Below are 23,703 nucleotides of genomic sequence, written 5' to 3'. Positions count from 1 at the left end.
ATGTGGCAATGGGGCTATGACCAATAACAAAGAAGTGACATCACATCACAGGGGTGACTGGGCTTGGTGCCATGCCTATTGTCCTACATTATTTGGGAGGCTAAACAGAAGAATCATTTGGTCCCAGATGTTCAAGGCCAGCCTGTTTAAAAAAGAAAATTAAGTATTTCAGTGCTAAGAGTAAGGGTTGAGGATACTCTCACTGGTGTGGGAGGTAGCTAGAGGGATGTTTAGGCTCTGAGAGGGGGAGGGGAAAGAGAGAAGGAGAGAGACAGACAGGAAGACAGGCAGATTGAGAGAGAGAGAGACAAATGCATATGTCTACATGCCCTAGTTCACAGGCCTTGTCAGGCATCAGTGGGAGGAGTGGTCCTTGGTCCGGTGAAGGCTCAATAGATGTTCCAATGAAGGGAAATCAAGCAGTGAGGGGAGAAGAGGGAGTGGGTTGGGTGGAGGGGCATAAACTTGGAAGCACGGGGTGGGAGGAGGGGTTGGGGGCTTTTGGGGAGGGGGAAAACCGGGAAAGGTTTTAGCATTTCAAATATCAATGAAGATTATATTCAATAAAAATAGATAGATAGATAGATAGATAGATAGATAGATAGATAGATAGATAGATAGAATTAAAACCATAAACACCAAAAAAAAAAGTTAAAAACTTTTGCACCTTCACTGTCTGGCATGAGAAAGTAACCTGATTACACTATAGTCATGCCAAAAATTCAAAAGTTCAATGTGTCATTGTCCCAGAGTCTTCCTTCCCTCCCACAGGGCTGAGGGAGCTTCTTCAGCTCCCTTCCCTACTTCAACTCCCTGTGGCAAAGCCCTCTATAAAGTTCTATAAGACTTACTGCCAGTCTGTGGAGTGGGTTAACACAAAACTCGAGAGTGACTTAATCTGTTGTCAGCCACTAACTTCTTAGTGTGGTTTGGTGCACACCTAATTAGACTTCTCCGTTCACCTAAGAGCTGGCAACCTAGCCTGACCTCCTGGAGGCCATTTAGCTTCATCACAACCTGGGTCTTGTGGAGAGCACGAGAAGCCGATATCCCGCGCCTTTCTTAAAACTTATTTTACCCCCTCCTTCCACTCAGATGCTCTCTTCAGCAGCCCTGCTGCCACCCATGGCCCCATTTCCGGTCAGGAAACGCTGAACTTTGCACTGTCTGCACAATCGTGAAGTTCCCCTTTCACACAGATCTTCGGGCTTCCAGATTATAGAAGCTGAGCCAGAGAGTACTTCCAAGAACTCTGCTGGCGTGACTCAGTAGCCCATCTGGAAAAGGGCAGAGAAAGGGCCCAGGGCAGAGCTCCGTGGCCCCTGGCCCTCACTGACTGCACCCTCCAAGGGTGTGACACAGTGTACGGTGGTCTGAGGGCTTTCACAGCCCTGACTTAATACATCTGTGCCTTTCAGTCTTCACTCACTATGCTCTGAAGACCAGCCATTGGCATACCTAGTCAGCCTTTCATTTTAATTTCTGTATCATTAAATGTATCACACATTTTTGGTTTTGTGGTTCTGAAAACTGAACCCAGGACCTATTAAACGGTAAGCAAGCAAGCCCTCTACCCCCAGCCCTGGAAGCATCATTCTTAGGTACCACATTACTATTTTTATTTGGCTACCTGCTGATGAATACATGGGTGCCTCCTAGTGCTTTCAAACTGAGTCACAGTGAGCTTTCTGTCCATGCTCTCGTGAGAGAACTCCTCTGGGGAATATGTCTAGACGCAGATCTGTGGGATTACCAAGTATGTGCATCATCTGAGTTCTCTACATCTTGGTAATTGTTTGCCCAGCTGTCCAGGCACTTTCCACCCTTGGCCTGTGTGGCTGTATGACGCCATTCCCCTGTAACACCAACACATTCAACATGAGACATTTTTATTCTTGCCTGCCTAATGGGTGGGATGGTGTCTCATTTCTTCTTCAGAAATTGCTACGTGTTCATGGGTCATGCATAAGCACTACAGACTGAGCCAATGACTCTCCTACTGGTGAACATTCAGCTTGATCCCTACTTATTTTGAATATTACACACAGAGAAGTAGCCTGCATATCTGATATAGAAGTCCTTTAATCATTGGCAGATCTGTCTCCAGAACATTAATCTCTTGTCTCAGAACAGCTCTTAACCTCACAGATAAAATGAGATTATGTATTGTGATGCAAATGCAAATGCGAATGATCCCAGCCTGGCTTACTTGGGTGCTCTGAATACTGCATTCCCACACAGAAGCAGCTACATAGCATCCATACCCACAGAATAAGAGAGAGCCTTAACCCAAAGCCTTTTCCAGGCACATCAGTGGGAACATTGGTTGCATGAGCTACATCAAATTGGGGGAGACCTGCTACCGGTTTGAGAGGTGCCTGGCGGTAGTCTCAGCTTTGGGAGTGAAGCAGCTGCCGGTGCGTTCACACAGTCCACAGATTTTACCTGATGTTGGGAAGGATGATATATCAGACATAGAGGCAGGCGACGATTGGCTATTAAAGAGACAAAAGGTGGCCCAAGATAATTTTTCTCTAGATCAGCACACCAAGTCTTTACAATAACAAAGTTCCCACAAGTTAATCAGCCTTGTAAAACCTTTAGAATGAGTGCAGCTTTCTTTTCTGGGAACATTAGTTCACAGTTGTGTCGAGCAAGTGTTATATTTTGTGCATGCAGAAGCCAAGTTATATGTCCTCTGACACTGAGAAGGCTCATTCTGAGGAGCTGATAAACAGGAGGCAGAGCAGCCAGGAGGCCAGTCTTCAGAAGAGAGAGGAAGGTAGAGTTGTTCAGGAAGGCATCCTTTACTTATTCCAGTTTTACTTGCTATCACGAGCTCAGTATGACTTATCTCCTCCCTCTGCATCTGACAGAACACTTACATATAAGATATTATCCTGAAAGTTAAAACAATTAAACTCACAGCCTAAAGGAGAAAAAGGGAAGGGAAGCAGGCTGCTTAGCCAGCCAAAATGTCTTTGTTTAAATTCACCACAAATATGTATAATTTTATCTGTCAATTAAATAAATGAAAGCATTAAAATAATTAAATTAAAACAACTATTTTTCGAAGTCTTTTTATAATTTAATTAAAATATGATTACATCACTTCTTTCCTCTCCTAACTCCTCCCTTCCAATGTCTATCCATCCCCCAACTCACAGCCTCCTCTTTATTTTAACCCTTGTTGGTAAATATACATAAAAGCCAGTCAACATATAAATACAACCTGCTGAGCCCTGTCCCCTAAGTGTTCCCTGCATGTGTATGTTTCTAGGGCTGACTTTTTGGTATTGCGTAACAAACCATTCGACTCTGCAGCTGTTAATTGCTTGTAGGTCTTCATCTAGGAGTGGGGCCCCTGAGATCTCCCCCAGTCTGTGTTGGGATGACAATTGTTTTGGAATTTTTCAGGTTCTTTCATGGCACAAAGAAGGCGCTTAAAGAGTTCATTAATGAACACACTTTCTGTCCTTTAAGAGACTGATCAGTTCCCACACTGGCTGTAATCTTTTCGATTTCTTTGTCTTTGTGAGGACAGATGTCTTCTCACAGTAAATTGCACCGTCTACACCTCCGTAAGCTCTCTCCCTCCAAATCAGATGTCTTTTCTGCCTCTTCCTTGTTTCTAGCTACTTGATCTTTGTGGCCTTCCTCCATGGAGTGTGAGGTTTTTGTTCCCCCCCCCCCCCCCCACTGGCCTATTGCTGTCTGTGGGTATGGAGGCCTTTGGCTCCTGTGGGTTGACTTGTCTGTATGTCTCATTCCGTGGAAGGGACATGGGTGTCTGGTTTCAGAGGCCAGTAGGAAGCTCTCTGGCCAATTGTTCGGTTCTCATACAACGCTCTCATCTGCCAAGGAGGTAAATGACAGCCCCCTGGTGCGATACCTTGAGAACGTTCTTTCTGAGCTGACAAAACAATTTCCAAACTCTGCAGAAAAATTGAAATGGCTCAGCTCGTAAAAGCACTCACCACGCAAGCCCGGATGACCAGAGTCCATCCTCTACTCATGACTTGCTGCTGGGAGAATCAACTCCCCAAAGCAGTCCTCAGAAGGAGGTCCTGTTTGACTGAGAAGGAGCCCGGGGTGCTTTAGGAACCTGGAGCTTTAAGCGGCCTGGAGAGCTGCAACCACGCCTCCTGAAACCCCGCCCACAGCACAGAGCCTCAGCACGCTGACAGAAGCGCTTTCCCTCTTCCCGCTGCAAACAAGCCCAGCCTTCCCACAGCTCCCAAAGCACAGGGACATTTTGAATTGTGGCCCACTTCTCATCGACTCTTGCCTGAATGCTGGATCAAAGTACTTCATAGCACCTACCCCTTCCAGGAAAACATAAGACTCCTTTTTGTTCCCCCTTCTTCCTTCAGTGGCATTAAGAATTAAGTCCCGATATGGTTGGTGGTCAGCATTATTAAAGGATCTGTTTACCTGAAACACATCTCAACAGTGTTTTGAGTTTATTTTTGTTTGCTTTTATTTTTGAGATAGAGTCTCATGGTATAGCCTTAGCCCCCCTGAAAGTAGCCAATGTAGAGCAGGCAGGCCTCACACTCACAGAGCTCCATCTGCCTCTGCTTCCCGAGTGCTTGGATTAAAGGTGTGCACCACCTGGATGGCTCTGCCTGTCTATTTTTAAACCAGCACTCAATGCAGTGGACACAACTCACATGTGCTCACACATGTCATCTACACTTAAGTTAATAATAAGTATAATTTTTAAAATAAGATAAGATAAAGTAAAATGTGAATGCTATCTATCCCTGGTCCCCATGTCACCTGGTACACAGGGTCAGCTCCACTCAATCCTTTGAAGTCACTGCATCCCTTGAACTGCCAAGCATGAAGAGCAAAAGCATTTATGTGATTGATGATGGTTGACTGGTGGGTGGTCCCCCAATAGCTGGCTCACTTTTGGATGTGTATTGAAGACACCTCTATTCATTTTTCCAAATAAACAACATTTTTATACTGTTCTTATTTTTATACTTACTAATATACTTGTGGTAAAGGGCACAGGAACAATACAAATGGAAGGTTTTCATACAACCTGCTGAGGAGGGTCTAGAAGTTAGACAGATCTCTGATAGACAAAGGCCAACATCCAGCTTTTTCCTCACACTCTTGACCTGAGACAAAGCCGTAAAGGCCTGGAGAGTATTTCTCCCACCAGTAGGACCGTAGCGCCCCCTGCTGGTGAAATGGTCAACAAATTCACCTCTAGATTAGGCTGTTTACCCTAAGAAAAGGGCCTATCAATCAGCCCTCTGTTCTTTGTTCAAACGGATGAACTTTAAATTAGGGGAGGCGCATTCCTCAAAGACCCAGAGACCCCCCGGTTATAGAGAAGAGACTAGATTTCAAACGATGCTCTTGGACCTATAATATGACAAACTCCACAAACTCATTCGAAATTTCAATCATTCCATCAGCTCTGTTTGTGCACGCAATTTCTTTCCAAAAATGTACATTTCTAAGAGGATCAGCCAGACATCAAGAAGAAGAAGATGAGGAATCTGCACAGTTGAAGCCAAGGTCATGTTAAAGTCCCAAAGACTTCTCCACGTCCAAAACCTGCATCTATAAAGGGAGTTTTAATGTCAAGGAAAGTCAGGGATATACATGAAAACTGAACTCAGAATGAATATTTCAGCATTTAAGCAAAAACAATTTATTTTCCCTGTCCCAAGTGGATGAACATGATTTTGTTTTCATTAGTTTGTTCTCAGAGAGTGTTCAGAGAGTATCCAATGCATGAAGGCTGTAAGGGTCAACATTCTCACTGGAGTTGGCGTCTGCTTCTCTCCAGAGGGAGCTACTCTGGTTATAACCACCTCTAACCCTGCTGCAGGCCAGATGTTATAGGGACATTCCCTCAGTGGTCTGCACCCAGTGTTCTTTCTCACTTCCTCTAATGCCCTATGATTCCACCACTGAAAACTATCTCCTTCCCCAGTCACCACACACAGAATCAGGATGTTCGTTGACCAAGCTGGCCGGACACTTGGCCCTGGCTGAGTGTGTCATAGGAGCCTTAAGCCCTCTTCCTTTGACCCCTCTTAGCCATAGCCATAGCACAAATGGTTGCCATCCAATGCTGGAAAGATTTCCTGGTGCCTCTGCTTCTAGTCCATTGAGCTTATAATGGGAAATAACCTTGTGTGACAACACGGCAGCCTCCGCTCAGGAGACAGCCAGAAGGGCCATCTCTAACCATAGTGTTTTCACTTTTCCCATGCTAGATGGATGGAGTGGAACCCAGGATTCCCTCTGAGTATTGATGCCAAATGCCACAAGGATCTGCCCCGAGATATCCAGTTTGATAGTGAGAAAGGAGTGGACTTTGTTCTCAACTACTCAAAAGCGTAAGTTTGAGGAACTTCAGGGTATGGGTGGCCCATCTGATAGTTGGGGATCTCAATGGAAAAGCACACCATTCCACCTCAAGTGTCTGGACAAGGCAAGCCATTCTCTTGATCAGAAGGGTGGTCACACACCAAGACAGGAATTGCGCTTGCTTATTCTAACTCAGGTGGTGACTGTGTTTTTCTGCATTGACAGGGATCCAACTCACAGCCTTAACAACCTAATCTGGAAAGATTTGGCACACAAGAAATGAAAAAAGGGGAAAGGGGTCACTGATCCAGGCCATCAAATGCCTAGAATACAACAGTAGACCTTTGTATAAATAAAGATTTGCTGTGGGAGGGCACATTAAAGCATTTCCATAGAAATTCAAGGTTATCGGGAGGGGCAGTAAAAAGATTTTAATTTCTTGTCCTGAACACAAGTTTTAGGAGCATATGATAGAAAAGACTCATATTTGATTTGATCTTTCTTATAATAGGACCCTCATTCCTTTCCTTTATGGACCCTGAACTGGGGGAGCAGTTCATCTGAACACCGTTCTCCTTGTGTTTGTTCTATCCAGGCCAGGAGGTAGTCTGTCATGGAACAATTGCAAGATGACTTATGTCTAAGCAGCCTTGACCCAGAAGTCTTCCAACCCTACATCCCTGTGCTTTCAACTCAAAGCAGAGGCTGTTCTTACTTATAACACTCCATCTCCACTTCCAGTTCACTCCTGCAGCCAGTCTACTTGAAGATGGTGTCCAGACTGATGCCAAGGGGCAGAGTCTATAGTGACAGTGACTCAGATGCCACTGTTGGTCCCATGACTTGAATTCCTGTTCATTTGTCTTAGGGACCTCATGAAGCAAGCATATGTATTTATCACTGCTCTATTGCTGCGAAGAGACACTAAGACCAAGGAATCCTTATAAAAGAAAACATTTAATAGGGAGCTTGCTCACAGTTCCAGAGATTAGTTCATTATCATCATGGTTGGAAATATGGTGGCACAGATGATGCTGGAGACGTAGCTCAGAGCTTTACACGTTGATCCACAGGCAGACACACACAGAAAGAAACCTCGATCAGGTGTGGGCTTTTGAAAACTTAAACCCAACCTTAGTTTCCCCCAACAAGGACACATCTATTTCAACAAGGCAACATCTCCTAATCCTTGTAACCCTTTCAAAAAGTTCCATTCCCTGGTGATTAAGCATTCAAATATAGGAGCCTATGGGGACCATCCAAACCACCACAGCACATATTGTCCCCTCTCTGCAGCTGAGGAACCTGAGAAGGGATAAGAAGGTTGTGGACCTTGCCTAAAGTCCTCTGCAAATAAACAACAGAGACACTGAACTCTGGGTTACATGTCTGCACTAGGATGCTGACACAACCAAAAAATACACCTTTCAGCTCATCAAGATTAGCAAGGACACGTTTCATGCTATACTTTGGCTCTTAGAGAACTTTTGTAATCATACAAACCTAGAAAACCCTAAACTCATTAAGCACAATTGAGTCTTATACGCCACCAGGGACTTTTAGTACTTCCCAGAACCAAGAACAACCTCAGACAAGTCTCCCAGAGAGTAAGTTGATAACCTGCACACCCAACAGGCAGCCTGGGCTGAGGGCCACGAATCAGTCTGCTCGATCTGGGTGTTTTCACAGCTATTGTTGGTCATTTCTAGGTAAGAAAATCAAGATTCCAGTGGGTTAAGATAAAATAATTTACATAGATATCTACACCCATATATAAATACATAATTAATATATAAACTAACTATGGTGGTCTGAATGAGAAATTACCCTGTAGGCTTGGGCATTTGAACACTTAGTTACCCAGTTGGTGCTGGCTTTAGAGACACAAAGGATGCAAAAATGAAGGGGTTGTGGCTTCTTCCTCCATGGTTTTAGAAAGCCACTAAGGCACGGCACGGAGTGTCAAGGGTGTCCCTGTGTAAAGACCACACAGATGTCAGAGCTGAGAGATACATTCATAGAAGAGCTGCATACGTAGATCGGAATCTGCCCAAGAGAGAAATATATGTTGTAGTCAGCAAAGTTGGAAGAGGGGAGCCATCTAGGCCCTTTGACTATAGTCACAGGGCTAAAGGATTTGGCGTGTGCCCTGCTGGGTTTCAGTCTTGCTTTGATCCAGTATTTCCCCACTATGCCTACTTTCCTCCCTTTTGGAACGGTAATGTATATTCTGTGTGGAAATGTGCAGCTTTCTTTTTTACGGGGGTTATAATTAAGAGATCACCTTGAGTCTCAGAAGAGACTTTGGGCTTTTAAACAGAGCTGAGCTTGCAAGACTCTAGGGACTTCTGCAGTTGGACTAAATGCATTTTGGATTATGATATGGTCCCAAACCTATGGGGCCAGGGAGTTGAGTGTGGTTTAAGTGAAAAATGCCCGTAGGTGTGGGGTGGGTAATATTTAGTGCACTATTTGGGGAAGCTTAGGAGGGGCAGCCTGGCTGTGGAAATAATGCACTAGGGGCAGGTTTTAAGAGTTTAAGGTCTTGCCCCATTTATGGTTCATGCTCTGCATGAATGAACACATGCAGGGGTGGGATTCCGAGCTCTTCCAGAGGGCATCAGCCTGGACGCTTACACAGCTGAGGGTCAGTAAGCAGAACATCTGCCACAGGATAATTTCTGCCCTGGTCCCAGGAAGCCAACATCTCCCTTTGGAACTGCCTGGGCTATCAGGAGGCCCCCAACTTTGAAGTAAAGACCCTCTGTAAAGGCATAATGGGTGAGTAAGGTGACCTGTCCCCTGGTTTGCAGGATGGAGAACCTGTTCATCAATCGCTTCATGCACATGTTCCAGTCTTCCTGGCACGACTTTGCAGACTTCGAGAAAATCTTCGTCAAAATCAGCAACACTATTTCTGGTAAGAGGGATCGTGGGGCTCTAAGGACAGGAGAGATTATTTTTCTGTCTGAGACTTGCAAACATCCAACCCAAGCACCCTCGACGTCATCTCACCAGAAGTCTCAAGGCTATTGGGACTTTTTCTTTACAAACATAAGACATTTGTGGCTCTTCTACACAGAGCCAAGGCAGAACTGGGGCTACATCAAAGTAGCATTGGAGGCTGAAGTGATGGCTGAGCAATTCTGCTCTTGCGAAGGACTTAAGTGCAGTTCCAAACATCCACACTGGGTGGCTCACAACCACCAATAACTTCAGCTACAAGGGATCCAAAGTCTCTGGTCTCTGGAGACACCTGTGCACGCGCGCGCGCGCGCGCGCGCGCGCGCACACACACACACTTAATAGTAGTAAAAATGAAATTTAAAGCAATGAGGTCCTTAGGACCAGAGTTTATTTGGTTGGAGCCCTGGCACTGTCCTGGACAGTAATAGATAAAGAGTAATAGATGAAGAGCCATGATAGCTTCTTTAAGGAGGCAGAAATGGTTGGACAAAGATGCTAACCTCAGCACAAGGGACCAGCAGTCTCCTCTCTTTTCATGCTGGGCTGAAGGACCAGAGACCTTGAGAAGAGCAAGTGCCTGGGAGTCTTACAGTTCACTAAGGCATAGCTCTAGGAAAACTAGCTGCATAGCCTGACTCAGCAATGAGGAAAGACACAGCAAGTGGGAATGGCAAGTGAGAAGATCCTGATGTCCCCCAACAAGGGCTCCTTACAAAGATGTGTCCTCCTGCAGGATCATGGGATCCTGCCCAGCCATCCTATGTAGAGGGTATTCTCTTCCACAGAGCGAGTCAAGAACCACTGGCAGGAGGACCTCATGTTTGGCTACCAGTTCTTGAATGGCTGCAACCCAGTACTCATCAAGCGATGCACAGAGTTGCCCCAGAAGCTCCCGGTGACCACAGAGATGGTGGAGTGCAGCCTAGAGCGGCAGCTCAGTTTAGAACAGGAAGTACAGGTAGGCCTGCTTGCTGAAGACCTTGTCTTTCCACAGTAGCCACTTCCTGTTGTCCAATGCTTGCTGATCCCCAGATTACAACTGACTTGACTGTTTGACAGTGTGAAATCGGTAGCTTCTTCCTTCTCCTGGCTGCAGCGTCCATGAGGGTTTTAGGCACTGTGCAAGGCACATGCAGTCACAGGACAGGCTGTATCTACACAATCCTCACATCTGCAAACACGGTATCAGTATGTTCAATGTCCACATCAGTTACAAGAGGGTTTGCAGTGTGACATTCCCTGTGACAGGTATGTTCCACACATGGTCACCCAACTGTCACCTGCTTTGCAAGGGTGAGGAAACTGGAGAAAGAAGTAGACTTTGTGTAGGTAGAATTTATTGCTAATTAGAAGCATAGGTACTACCTGTCCCTCACACACTTTTCCAAGCCAGTCTCTCCTGGTTCTCTCTTGCAGGCTCAAGCCCTCATCCCCAGTTCCAAGGCTGAATCAGCTTGTGTCTGATGGGCTCTTCCAGGCATTTCCATGCTAGATTTCATTTTGCTTGCTGATAGTCCCAGCAACCCTCAGCATATTGTCTTCTCCATCTCCCCATTGCAGCCAGCACCACTGGGCCTCCATCTCCAGCTGTTTATGCAACCTCTGTTGCCTCTGCTCATGCTGTCTAGGTACATGGAGATTCCAAACACATATTGTCCAGCCCTAACTTCCTGCCTACATGACTTTGAGAGGTTACTTAACTAACTGAAGTGGGAGTCCTGATCCACATAGGGAGACCTTTCCCATTCATCAGGACCTTTGTAGTATCTGGCATGCTTACAGGAATGCAGACAGACAGCAACAACAATAATAATTCCTTACACCTATCCCATGCACAGGAAATAAGCACATCTTAGAACTGAGAGGGACCTAAACCACCACAATCACCCCTAGACACCCAAAAGTAGGGCATTGCCTGTTCTCCAAGACAAGGCAGCATCTTCTTCCTGGCAAGTCCCTACCAACTCCAGGGAAAGCAGCTGATGGGTTATCTTTTCTTTGAGCGGACCCATCAAACACATGATGATGATGTTCTGCTGTGGTTTGATCACAAGGCAGTAATCTAATAATCTAACGTCCACTACTGATTAGACTCATACTACCTTGTCTCTTTTGCTGTCCCCAACTACCATACCAGAACACTTCACAGGGCCCTCCATCATCCTTGCCACTGTTCTTTGACAACCTCAGTGGAATGTTAAACTCAAAGCTCATAAATTGCTTTTGTTTTCAGTATTGAGAATTGGCCCCAAAGCTTCACATGTCTTAGCAAGCTCTCTTCCACTGAGCTACATTACTGACCCCTAAATATCTTTTAAACCTTTTCCAATGAAATTTATTTGGGGGACATGAATAGAAGAACCTCTCAAGGACCCTGTCTTTCCCCAAATCTGTAGAGAGTAGCTCCATCCCTCCCATCTCCTCCTTTCCTGGGTACCCTGTCTTGGATGACAATGGCTAATTTGCCCAGTGTTGAACTTGATCTAAATGAAGTCCTCCAGCTGCCTCTGCATGTCTGGCTTCTCCCACGAGCGCTTTCTAGCCTCATCAGAGTACCCTCAGAGTGGCCTTTTGACTTCTTTCCTGAGCATCAAGCAACTTTCAGTCACTATGAACCTGAGTTAGTCATGTCCAGTCTTTCATCTTAGCTTTGAAAGTAAATAATAAGAAAGCAGAAAATAAATATGTAAACCAGATTTGGAGCTGGAAAACCAGACCCATGTGTTTTGAATTCCACTCATACCCAAAATTTTGAGGTAAAAGCCTGGGTTCTTGAGGCCCAGACAGGCTAGGTTTGACCACTCAGCCCCATACACAAACAAAAGAGACAGGTAACAAGGGAGAAAGCAGAGAGGGATTTCATCAATATGGACACATAGGAAGGAAGAGATAATGGGGTCCGGTGACCCCTAAATCCATCTTGGGACACTGTCATGAGTTTTAAGTTTAAATAGAGGAAGTCCTGAGCCAGGGGACAAGATGTGTCTTAATAAGAGGTCCCAGTCGTTTTGACCTTTGGTTTGGTACTGCAACTAGTCCAAACAAGTCTTCATTACTTATTGGTGGGATGGAGTTGGTTTCCACAAGATGATTACTTCTGCCCCAGGCTATAGTACTGTAGTATTGCTATCCTGGTACAAGTGTGTGTGTGTGTGTGTGTGTGTGTCTGTCTGTCTGTCTGTCTGTCTGTCTGTCCTGGTAGGTGTTACCTGTTTACCTGTTTCTAGGACCCAAGACTGTGACATATTTTAGATTTTTGGAGCAAATATTTTGGTTCAAATAAACCTCTGAACCATGAAGGAGGAAGCTCAGAACTTTCTTTCTGTTCAATATGATACATGAGTAGGTTGCTGCATAAACATCACTGTGTTGAATGTAAATGTAAAATATATTGTATAAAGGAGGAGAGAATGAGGACTTACCTTTGTGCCCTTGGCCTTGAAGAGAAAGGAAAGTAGGTTAGACAGACTCCTCCAGTGATCAGCACACTGACTGGCAGGCTCTGCAGGGGTCTGACAAAGGCAGGGAGAGCAGGCTGCCATCCTGCATTTAGTTACTTCACACAGTCAAGTGAAGAACCATCCATTCTTAGTAACACAGTTTCTATACACCAAGTTACAGGGAAGGTGCATGCATGGAGTGTGGCATGCATGTCTGGAAGACCATTCATCACATCCCACCCCTGGCCTGACTCTCAGGTCCACTTCTGCTTAAAGTAGCTTGAATATATTTGGCTGCCTCCCACAGGAAGGGAACATTTTCATCGTTGATTACGAGCTACTGGACGGCATCGATGCTAACAAAACTGACCCCTGCACACACCAGTTCCTGGCTGCCCCCATCTGCCTGCTATATAAGAACCTAGCCAACAAGATCGTTCCCATTGCCATCCAGGTAGGTGGCTGCTCAGCTCCAGCCCTTCTGTACGACTTGTACCTCAAGGGCTGGGTGCAGGGTTAGAGGTGGGGGTTTCTGGGACAGCACCATCTGCTCCACAGAGGGGCACTAGAAGCTTTCATTCCAGCTTTCTCTGGGTTGGGAGAGAAAAATGAGGTATTGGAGCTCACCGCTGCTGTGAAAATGCTGTCTGCACCACAAAAGGCAGGCAGTGGCTTTCCTGGGTACCTTTGAGAAATTCCCTACTGAGTCTAAGCAGTGGGGAGGGCTTGTCCTGCAGTGACATGCTGTCCCACCTCCTGACGAGTGTTCCCACATTGACATGCCCACACAAGCCAGATAGGTGAGGCTTGGAAACAGAAGCCACTGAGCTAGGCCGGGGGCCGCACCAGTCCAGGAACATTTTCTTCTATACAAGTAGATTCTTGCAACCCTGAGGACAGTGGAGGGCCATGGGAGTACTCTCGTGGGGGAGGGGTCAGGTGGGCACAGGGTTTCATCTCCATGCACTGTGAGAGCTCATGTTCAGGCAGAAATGAAGAGGTTAAGAAGGGCAAAGGGAGTCTAAGTGAAGGTGCCTGGGAGACAGGGCTTTACAGAGACCCCGTGCGGGATGGAAGGCTAAGCATTTAGCACACAGTGTCTGTGACCTGGACACTGGATGTAATGGGAATGATATCGGTAACATGCAGGTCTCTACACAGTCCAAAAACCTTTGCCTGGGAGAGCTTAGAAATCCTGAAAAATGCTGTATGTTTAATGCCTAAGAACAGACACTACGCTTGATCTTAGCCAAAAGACCAAGAAGCAGTAAAGCTGTAACACATTTTAAATTTTCCAGCAAACTTGTTAGTTTCAAGCAAACCTCTAAACCACAGGAGAAGCAGTTTAGAACTTTTGTTCTATTCAATATGATTCCCGAATGGGTCACTGCAGAAACATTGCTGTGTTGAATGTAGATAGAAAATATGCTGTTGTCCCAGACCTGGAGGAGAAACTTATCATAAAGAAGTGTATGCATCGCAGACATTCTAAACATTCGGGATCATAGAGCATAGGATCATTGGGTTTCACACAGTACCTGTCTCCAATTGCCACCTTACTGCTCTCAATCATCTTCCCCGGGCAAGGAGCCTAAGGTTCAGGTGCCTATAAAATGCCACAGGGCTGAGATTCAAGGCAGCTGTCTCAAGCCTGAAGTTTAGTTTATGTTTATAATCCCAGGTTGATGATTTAAGGCCAGCCAGGGATACAAAGTGATGCCCAGTGTCAAAATGTTTAATTAATTAATCAATCAAATCAATTGGCTGCATATCTATACCCCCAGCCTCCCAGGCCCCCAACCCTCTAAATGCCAAGAGTTCTGAGCCTCTTATCAGAGAAAGTTCTATGTGTAAGAAACTGACGCATCAAATCTTCATTCCCACAGGGGATGTGGGAAATCACCGCTGGAAGATGCCAGGAGAGAGATGGATTACCACTGACAGGTGTTCTGAAATAGCCTGTTCCAGACATGTATTTATTAGAGGCAGGGGCCTAACTCAAATGTCAGCTCTTTCCATTGTCAGCAGGAAGTAGGGCATTGGGCAAGCCACAGGACACGGTTAACCCTTCCTCTATGGCTGCCCAGAAGAATTAATACAGCCCAGGGCAGTGGTAGCTGCAGTTGCTGGAGCAACCCCTGAGCAGGGCCCACAGCTGCTGTGACAGGGTGGATTCCAGGCTGGGCTGTAAGAGGCCCATGGGTCTCTGTGTTGAGGCTGGCAAGGCCAGAACAGTTGAAGCAGCGCTGAGAGGTCCTCTGCCGAGGTGGCACTGACTCAGCCTTTCTGAGCATCGACAGAGCATCATGCTGGAGGATGGAGATCGTGGCTCTGGTGTGGGTGTGAGGCTGCAGACAGACTGAACATAGGAGGGGTTGAGGGGCTGGAGTCATGCCCAAGGCAGGAAACACTGCAGCTCTGTGCACCTTCAGAGAACAGCATCTGCTCTCAGCTGACCCGGTCCTTCCCAGGGCTAGTACCAAAGCAGGAAAGCAAGACATGGAATATAGATGATATCAGCTCATTTATGCAAAATAGATGCAGGAACACAGCATTCCATAAGCCATATACTTTACATGGGTAGACAATGGTGTTGGCTTGGTGACACACAGGACACAGGGTCACCAGGCTGCGTACAGAACAGGTTGGAGATAGAAAGGACAGGCCTAAATTTCTCATAGTAAGGTTCTGTTTATGAAAATTAGACACAAATACACACATGTGCAAAGACCTAGGGAAGCAGCAACCCCTTGTGGCTGGACAAGAGGTGACATTCTCACTGTTTCTTAGACTCTTCTGTAAATGCCAGAGTAGTTTATAATAATAAGCATATATTATTTTCTATTTAGAAACAAAAGATGGCCTCCTTCAAAAGCATTTACAATAATGCAAACACATTGTCCTGGGAATATTCTAGAAGAGCTGGGACGAGGACAAGTCTGGAGAGGTAGAAGGGGGTGTGGCAGGCTGTGTATAAAAGCCCACTGGGGAGCTCCTGTGTGGCATGGTCAGACGGAGAGAGGAGGGGGCCACAGTGTGATGGAGGTACAGCAGGCAGAGCAAATGAGCATCCCTCCTCAGCTCCCAGCCTGAGTGACCTGGAGAGTGGCTGAGTCGCTCAGAACCTCACTTACTTCTTTGCAAAATAGGAAGGGTGAGGAAGAACTGTTTGGTCAGGCCGTGGTGAGGATTTAGTGATGACACGTAAGTCAAACCTTAGGACACAGCAGAAGTCATAGAGTCAGAGTCTGGGGATGCCTGAACTGGACAGGTGGCCCGTGTGCTCTAGGAAGCAGGCCACAGGGGCAGCTATCTGTGAGCCACACGGCTATGGAATCAGAGCACCCATGGTGGGGGGGCGGAGAGGTGGGAAGCAGTCCTCTGAGGACCTTGCTCACTAGGACCGTCTGGAAATGGCAAGTGTGTTGACCTGTTAGGATGCAGGTTAAGTCAGGTTCTGGCTTAAACCTGATCACTTAAGTAATCTGAAATTGGGCTGGAGAGATGGCTCAGTGGTTAAGAGTACTGACTGCTCTTCCCAAGGTCCTGAGTTCAAATCCCAGCAACCACATGGTGGCTCACAACCATCCATAATGAGATCTGACGCCCTATTCTGGTGTGTCTGAACACAGCTACAGTGTACTTACAAATAATAAATAAATAAATCTTTAAAAAAAAAGTAATCTGAAATTATCTCATAAATGTAAAGGTCAAATCCATTAACAAACAAGTGTAAGAATTCCGTGGGGGTCAGCAGTGTCTCCCTGCCCTCCTTGTCCATCCACGGGCAGTAGGAGGCAGCTGTTCCTCTGGATGCCCTGCCGTCTCCCCCACGGCACAGTGGCTTAAGAGGCTTAGAAGGCTTAGGACTCCTTGCTCGGGCATTCTTGAGACTAATCCAGACCAAGATCCAGTGTGAATTCCAACTGTACACAATCCAAAGACTTAGAAGAAGAGTAAAAAAAAAAATGAAATCTGCCAGGACTAGTTTCAGAATGGTTTCATGTTGTAGAAAAGTGGTGAGGTAAATATTTATCCTGGGGTTACATGTATCCTTTGTCTTTTGAAAAATATGACTGACTAAAAAAATATATAATTTAAAAAGGTGGCCTCCTGGAAATTTAAATTTGTGTAGCTTGCATTGTATTTCTATTGGCTAGTGCTACTTTGGATGGAGAGACAAATCAGGAAGGTACTTATAACCTCTCTAATGAGAACAGTTTAAGGAAGGGAGAGTTATTTTGGTGCTCAGTTTAAGGGAATATAATCCATCGTGGAGGTGAGGCATGGATGCAGAAATAGGAAGTGGTTGCTTCCATTTATAATCAGGAGGCAAATAGACAGGAAGTGGGACCAGTCTGTGGAACCTCAAAGCCTAAGGATCCAGCTCCTAAAAGTTCCAAGCCTTCCAAAACAGTACTGCCAGCTAGCGACCAAGTGTTGGAACACGAGGTAATAGGGACATCACATTTAAACCGCAAAACCTTCTTCCATATTAGTTAGGGGGATACAGCTAAGTCTGCTCAAGGGCCTTATTTTCTGACTTTAAAGAAATGGGTTTTTCAAAGAATAGATAACAAACTCTTTACATTTTTGAGAAAAATCACTTGGCCCAAGCAAGCATGGAGTAAAACTGGGAGGGCAAAGGCAAGCCGGGACTCCCCCTCCCCCACCCCCGTGTACCTGGTTTCAAAGCAGGGGCTCAGAGCAGAGCTCCAGCTGCAGATCCTGATTTGTGAAAGGTAACTCAGTGGTATGAGGCCTGTGGAGCACAGAGCTAAAGGTCAGGGTGTTCAGGGAGGAGGACTGAGGGAGTTACTGAGTAGAAGTGGGCGGAGTGGGGGGGACACCAGGCACTGGGGAGGGTCAAGAAGGAAAGCATGGGTCACGGCTCCTTTCAGCTGCTCGCTCCTTCCTTGATGTCTCTACCGCTGTCCTCAGATTACAGACCAGGAACCTACCGCTCACAAACAGGTTGAAGGATACATCACTAGGGCCCTCACCACTCCCGCATGCTTCTTGTGATCTGAAAGTCACAGTCCATGTTTGGATTCTTCTAGAACTTCCACAGAGGCAGGGCTCTCCCACAGCTATAAAGGAGAAATAAAGCGCTGTGTTCTCTTTCTTCAACACACCAGCTCAGCCAAACCCCCGGAGAGAAGAACCCGATTTTCCTCCCTACGGATTCGAAATACGACTGGCTTTTGGCCAAAATCTGGGTGCGTTCCAGTGACTTCCACGTCCATCAAACGATCACCCACCTTCTGCGTACGCATCTGGTGTCTGAGGTGTTTGGTATTGCCATGTACCGCCAGCTGCCTGCCGTGCACCCACTTTTCAAGGTACAGCCACCCTCGGCTCCACCTACAGGGAAAGAATCTCTAGGAGGGCAGCTGGCATCCCAGGGTTTGTGCAGGTGGGGTGGTGAGAGCTAGGAGGGGGCAAAGCAAAGAGGGCAGCACAGACACTCAAGGGTCAAGGGTCACAGCAGCCTGTCACAACCCTGCTGGCCAAAGGCAGAGTTTGAAAGAACAGTTAAGACACTTTTCTTCCCAAATGCTGCTGGCACTTGATTGTTGGGTCAGCAACAGGCTAAAAAGTAAGTACTGATGCTAAGCCAGGCGGTGGCGGTGGCGTGGAGGCCCATGTCTTTAATGCCAGCACTTGGGAGGCAGAGGCAGGCAGATCTCTGAGTTCAAGGCTAGCCTGGTCTACAGACTGAGTTCTCGTACAGCCAGGGTTATATACATAGAGGAATTCTGTCTAGAAAAACCATAGAACAAATGAAAGAAAGAAAGAAAGAAAGAAAGAAAGAAAGAAAGAAAGAAAGAAAGAAAGAAAGAAAGAAAGAAAGAAAGAAAGAAAGAAAGAAAGAAAGAAAGAAAGAAAGAAAAGGAAAGAAAGGAGAGGAGAGGAGAGGAGAGGAGAGGAGAGAAGAGAAGAGAAGAGAAAAGAAAAGAAAAGGTGTTTTGGTCTCTTCACTGTACATCAGGGCCTCTCTGCCATAGAGAATGCCGGACAGGGTCTGTTCACAGTGTAGTGGGAGTCAAGCACCAGGGCCCGTGCTCTTAAGCATCACCATGGTGGCCTCGGGCCTCCTGTAGCTACTGGGCAGGAAGGTCTATACGCAGACCTTTCACTTCCTCTCTGGGCCAGAGTAACCTTGGCCTGTGGGCTGGCCTGGACTGGGCTGGAAGTACTGAGTGAGGATGGAGTCCCTCAGTGAGATTTCCCCTCCCCGCAGCTGCTGGTCGCCCATGTGAGGTTCACCATTGCTATCAACACTAAGGCCCGGGAACAGCTTATCTGCGAGTATGGCCTTTTTGACAAGGTGAGTGCCCTCTCTTCATGCGGTGTCTGGACGAGCTCTGCCTTGTGGCTCCATCCCTATCTGAGGTCTGAAAAGTGTGGGAAACTCTGGTCCTTCCACCAACATCACAGCCAGCTCTCCTCCTCCCCTGTGTTGTCTCTCTGTCACCATTTTATGTATCCTGTCCAGTTCTGGTGTCTGAGCCTCCTCCACACAAACCACTAACCTCTACAAGACACCTGTGACTTCTCCCACACCACCATATTCCTGACACCCTGTCTGTGACCTTGGAGGCATTTGAACAGAACTGCCCAATAATTGCCTACCCATGTCCTTGATGTTCCCAGCTTCTTCAAAGCTGATTGGACGCCCAAAGCTATGTTCTGCACAAAAGCCTGCTCTCTCTGTTGCAGCTACAGTATTCAGACATGTCACCCCGTCATGGGAGAGGGAGTGTGGGCTGCTTAAAGCTGAATGACTCGCTGGCTCCACCTCACAGGACTCAGGCTGGCCCCTTCCACGCCCAGCTCCAAGTCCCTTACAGATGAATCTAGGAGGTCTAGATATGGACAGCCGTGGCCGAAAGCAACCAGGCTCAGGCTCCCCGCTCTCTTATCAGGCCAATGCCACCGGAGGTGGTGGGCATGTGCAGATGGTGCAGAAGGCTGTTCAGGACCTGACCTATTCCTCCCTGTGCTTCCCGGAGGCCATCAAGGCTCGGGGCATGGACAGCACCAAGGACATCCCCTACTACTTCTATCGCGATGATGGACTGCTCGTGTGGGAGGCTATTCTGTCGTGAGTGTGACCAGGTTCTGTGGGAAGGGGAAACCCTAAAGAAGAGGAGGATGAGGCAAGCCTGATCCTGGGTTGGCTCTTGATGGAGGGAGGGGGCAGGGGACGTCCAGGGTCAGACATTAAGAACTGATAGGACTGGGACAGGGACCTGCTGGACACACCCCTGCTGGCTCTCCTGAACCAGGTTCACAACTGAAGTGGTGAGCATCTACTATGAGAATGACCAGGTGGTGGAGGAGGACCAGGAGCTGCAGGACTTCGTGAAGGATGTTTATGTGTATGGCATGCGGGGCAAAAAGTCCTCAGGTAGGCAACCACAACTCCCTGCTTCTGACGCAGGGCATGTGTGCATTTCAAGGTCATGAGGAACAAAGGGCAGGTAGCCCTGCTCCCAGGTACCCACCAGTCTGCGAGCTTCCCTCAGAGCAGCCAGCCTCCCTTTCTCTGAGCCTTTGAGAGTCTTGTGAAGGGTGGGTGGGGAACCAGGATAGAGGCAGAGGTAGGTGTCTCTCACAGAGAGGAGCTCATGGTCTGTGGCTCTGTCTTAGGTTTCCCCAAGTCCATCAAGAGCAGGGAGAAGTTGTCTGAGTACCTGACAGTGGTGATCTTCACAGCCTCTGCCCAGCATGCAGCTGTAAACTTCGGCCAGGTAGGCCTAGCTAGCCCTTTCTGAGGAGAGCTGTCTTAGGGAACACACAGAGGGAACCACCCCCAACTCCCCACCCCTGACCCAAGCTCTTGCCCTACTGGCCCTCCCATCCTCACACAGACTCTGAGCCTGGGACCAGCAGCAGCAGGCATGAATACTGCATGCGCACCCAAGGCACCCACCAGGCTGGGGCAGTTGTAGGCCCTGAAAAGGAGGGAAAGGGTCTGAGGAGGGAGGCCTCGGGACCCTGGAAGAAAGGCGGGGTGGGCAGCAGAGGAGAGGGACAATAGTGATATGTCAAAGGTGTGGCTTGGGAAACCAGGAGAGGAGGGGGCCACGACAGGTGCAGTGGGGACATGGGAGAGGTGGGTGGTGGCCACAGGGAGGGGTGGAGCCTGCTGAGCTGCTGCCCTATGAACGGAGGAAATGCAGGCATGGGGAGCCGAGGGTGGGCACCCACTGGGTTTCTTGGGCACCCATGCTGTCTGTCGGTGCTGCTCTCACAGTATGACTGGTGCTCCTGGATCCCCAACGCTCCTCCAACTATGCGGGCCCCACCACCCACGGCCAAGGGCGTGGTCACCATCGAGCAGATCGTGGATACTCTACCAGACCGTGGCCGCTCATGTTGGCATCTAGGTGCAGTGTGGGCCTTGAGCCAGTTTCAAGAAAATGAGGTGAGACCAGGCATTGCTGGAAATGGTGTAGGGCACTTTAGTCTCAGCCCATTCTCCAGCCCACAGCTCTAGGACTCTGGCTCACGCTGGAAACCTGTAGCCAGGAATCCTGATTTGTAAGGTGGAGCTGCTAGAAGGGGGTGGGGGTGGGGTTACTCCACCCTAGGTCCTCAGCCTGGACCTGAACCCAGGACAGGCTGGCAGTGGGAATAGGTTCTCCAAGTCACCAGATGTGTGTGTGTGTATGATGTCACCCCATACCCCACACCCAGTTGTTGACAAATCTCTTCCATGTGGTTTCCTGGATCCCCACAGGGAGATTGGTACCCTTCACAGCTATGCTAAATGAAGGTCTTGGTGGAAACGGCCCTTTGCCATGTCTCAGTGCTGTTCCCATCAAAGTACCTTCAGCTTGTCCCAGACCTGCTAATGTGCTGGTTCTGTGCTCAGTATGACCAGAGGAGCCGTTCCTAGGAGACTAATTTCCTGGTCAAAGGATGTCAAGTCTGACTTAACTTCTGCAAACTAAACCCCAGATTTCCCACCCCTTCCAGCACTGAACACTTTGCAAACATTGGTGTAAACACATTACCCTACAGAATGCCCACCCTCCACCTCTTGATGCCCGGAACCTCGCCCTGTCTCAAGCCCTAAAAGGAAGTTGAGAAAGACAAAGGGTAGGCCAGCAGGACCCTGTGGTCACAGACCTTTCAGAGCTGGGCGCCTCCAGCTTCCTTTGCACCTTTCCCTGTCTTCAAAGAAGACACCTGGCAGAAGGAAGTAACTTCCTTTAAAATCTCCAGTCCAAAGGCTTTCACAGGGAAAAGGAGGTGGCATTTGTATAATCTAAATTTTTTATAAACTTAATTTGCATGTTTATGAAATATGAATATGGCGTGCGGATGCATTGATGCTGCTCAGTTATGGCATCTGACCTATCACCCCAAACAAGTCACGTCCTTGTGTAACATTCACAATCTTCTAGTTTAGAGATATATACTACAGCATTAACTATTTACCCTACCATGCTGTAGAACATTACTTAGGCCTCTTTTGAATACACTAATTTGCCATTTTTCCTCCTCTCTGGTAACTTCCTTGAGATGACGAGGCAAGACTTACTTTTTTAGATAGGGCCTCACCATGTAGCCCTGGCTGGCCTGGAACTCTCAGAGACCTGTTAGCCTTTGCCTCCCAAATGCTGAGATTAAAATGCCAGTGCACCTGTGGAGACAGCAGTTTTTGGTATCCCATAAATGGTATTTGCATCTGCTTCTTTTACTTAACACTAAGACCTCCCAGTTCCTTTGTGTTCCACAGACAGGACTTTGGATGGTCACGTCACGTAATGTTCCATCCTATGTATACATGCATCAATCTCAGTGGCTAGCAAAGGTCAACAGTGGCAGAGTTGAGTAGTTACTCTCCCTCTCCCCGTTCCCACCCTCCCCCTCCTCCCCCCAAAGGAAGCCTCTTAGGGTTGGACAAGGCCTATCAATCTATATGGCACCCTCTTAAACTATCTTTCCACGTCTGACTCTCAGCTGTTTCTGGGCATGTACCCAGAGGAGCATTTCATTGAGAAGCCAGTGAAGGAAGCCATGATCAGATTCCGCAAGAACCTGGAGGCCATCGTCAGCGTGATCGCCGAACGCAATAAGAACAAAAAGCTCCCCTACTACTACCTGTCGCCAGACAGGATTCCCAACAGTGTGGCCATCTAAGGCCTTGCTTCCCTGCCCAAGCAGCTCTCTGGGAAGGCCAGTAGCTTCATGAGCCAGACCCCAGCTTGCCTGGCGTGGATCTCCCAGCAGCTGGTGCCTCCTCCAATCTAGCAGTGCTGCTCTTGGGCCCAGGTGGTCTGGTTGTAAACTAAAGGCTGTTCTAGGATGGGAAGACATCGCAAAGCTTCAGTACATACTACTCTGCCTGTGTCAGTGGACACAGTTCAGGAACCTCCCAGCCAGAGCAGGGATTTGCAGCTGTGTCCCCCAGCCCAGCTCAGTGCCTCTTCACTCGGTAGCAACAGTGCCAACTGTTAAGGCTGGGTCGGGGGCACTTTATTCTATTTATACAACCTCCAATTGCTTGCATAGAGTAGGTGCTTAGAGAAACTTCTTGAATTAAGAGTTTGTTAGAAAATAAAGTTCAGTTAAGACAGGTGTTGTTCCATGTGCATTGTTCCAGTCACCCCCACCCCCACCCAATTCACTGTTCTCTTTCGATCATCAATAAAAAAGCCAGTCTACTACTGCCCCCAACTGACAAGATCTTTGCTCCCACTTAACATCAGTGGCCCTTTCTGCTTTTGTAGACTCTACAAGTATTCTAAATTAAACAAATCTGAAGATCTGAATTTATGCTATGAGCCATATATGAGAACACATAGCCATGTGTCTGTGTCCAGGTCATGTCACTTAATAATGTTTCCATCCATTTACCTGCAGATTTCATGTTTCTTGGCAGCTGAACAAAATCCCATTATAAGTAGGCACCACATCTCCATTGTTCATTCACTAGCCA

At 47.4% G+C, this 23,703-nt stretch overlaps 1 protein-coding gene across 1 annotated transcript in view; it reads left to right on the top strand.

The window, feature by feature from the left end:
• The window catches only part of Alox5 (arachidonate 5-lipoxygenase), a 42,293-nt gene extending 18,757 nt beyond the window's left edge, over positions 1 to 23,536 (top strand). The window contains exons 4-14 of the mRNA XM_052174655.1: positions 6,246 to 6,368; positions 9,153 to 9,259; positions 10,092 to 10,264; positions 13,054 to 13,200; positions 17,885 to 18,088; positions 18,991 to 19,077; positions 19,676 to 19,854; positions 20,039 to 20,160; positions 20,403 to 20,503; positions 21,010 to 21,180; positions 22,725 to 23,536. Of these exons, the coding sequence (XP_052030615.1) occupies positions 6,246 to 6,368; positions 9,153 to 9,259; positions 10,092 to 10,264; positions 13,054 to 13,200; positions 17,885 to 18,088; positions 18,991 to 19,077; positions 19,676 to 19,854; positions 20,039 to 20,160; positions 20,403 to 20,503; positions 21,010 to 21,180; positions 22,725 to 22,904 (1,594 nt within the window). The 3' untranslated portion in view covers positions 22,905 to 23,536. The remainder of the gene's footprint in view (positions 1 to 6,245; positions 6,369 to 9,152; positions 9,260 to 10,091; positions 10,265 to 13,053; positions 13,201 to 17,884; positions 18,089 to 18,990; positions 19,078 to 19,675; positions 19,855 to 20,038; positions 20,161 to 20,402; positions 20,504 to 21,009; positions 21,181 to 22,724) is intronic.
• The last annotated feature ends 167 nt before the right edge of the window (positions 23,537 to 23,703 follow it).

Source organism: Apodemus sylvaticus, chromosome 2 (genome assembly GCF_947179515.1).
Source record: "Apodemus sylvaticus chromosome 2, mApoSyl1.1, whole genome shotgun sequence".
In the NCBI taxonomy this organism is placed as follows: domain Eukaryota; kingdom Metazoa; phylum Chordata; class Mammalia; order Rodentia; family Muridae; genus Apodemus; species Apodemus sylvaticus.
Note: the sequence above shows the minus strand (reverse complement) of the source record. Positions and strands in the feature narration are given on the sequence as shown.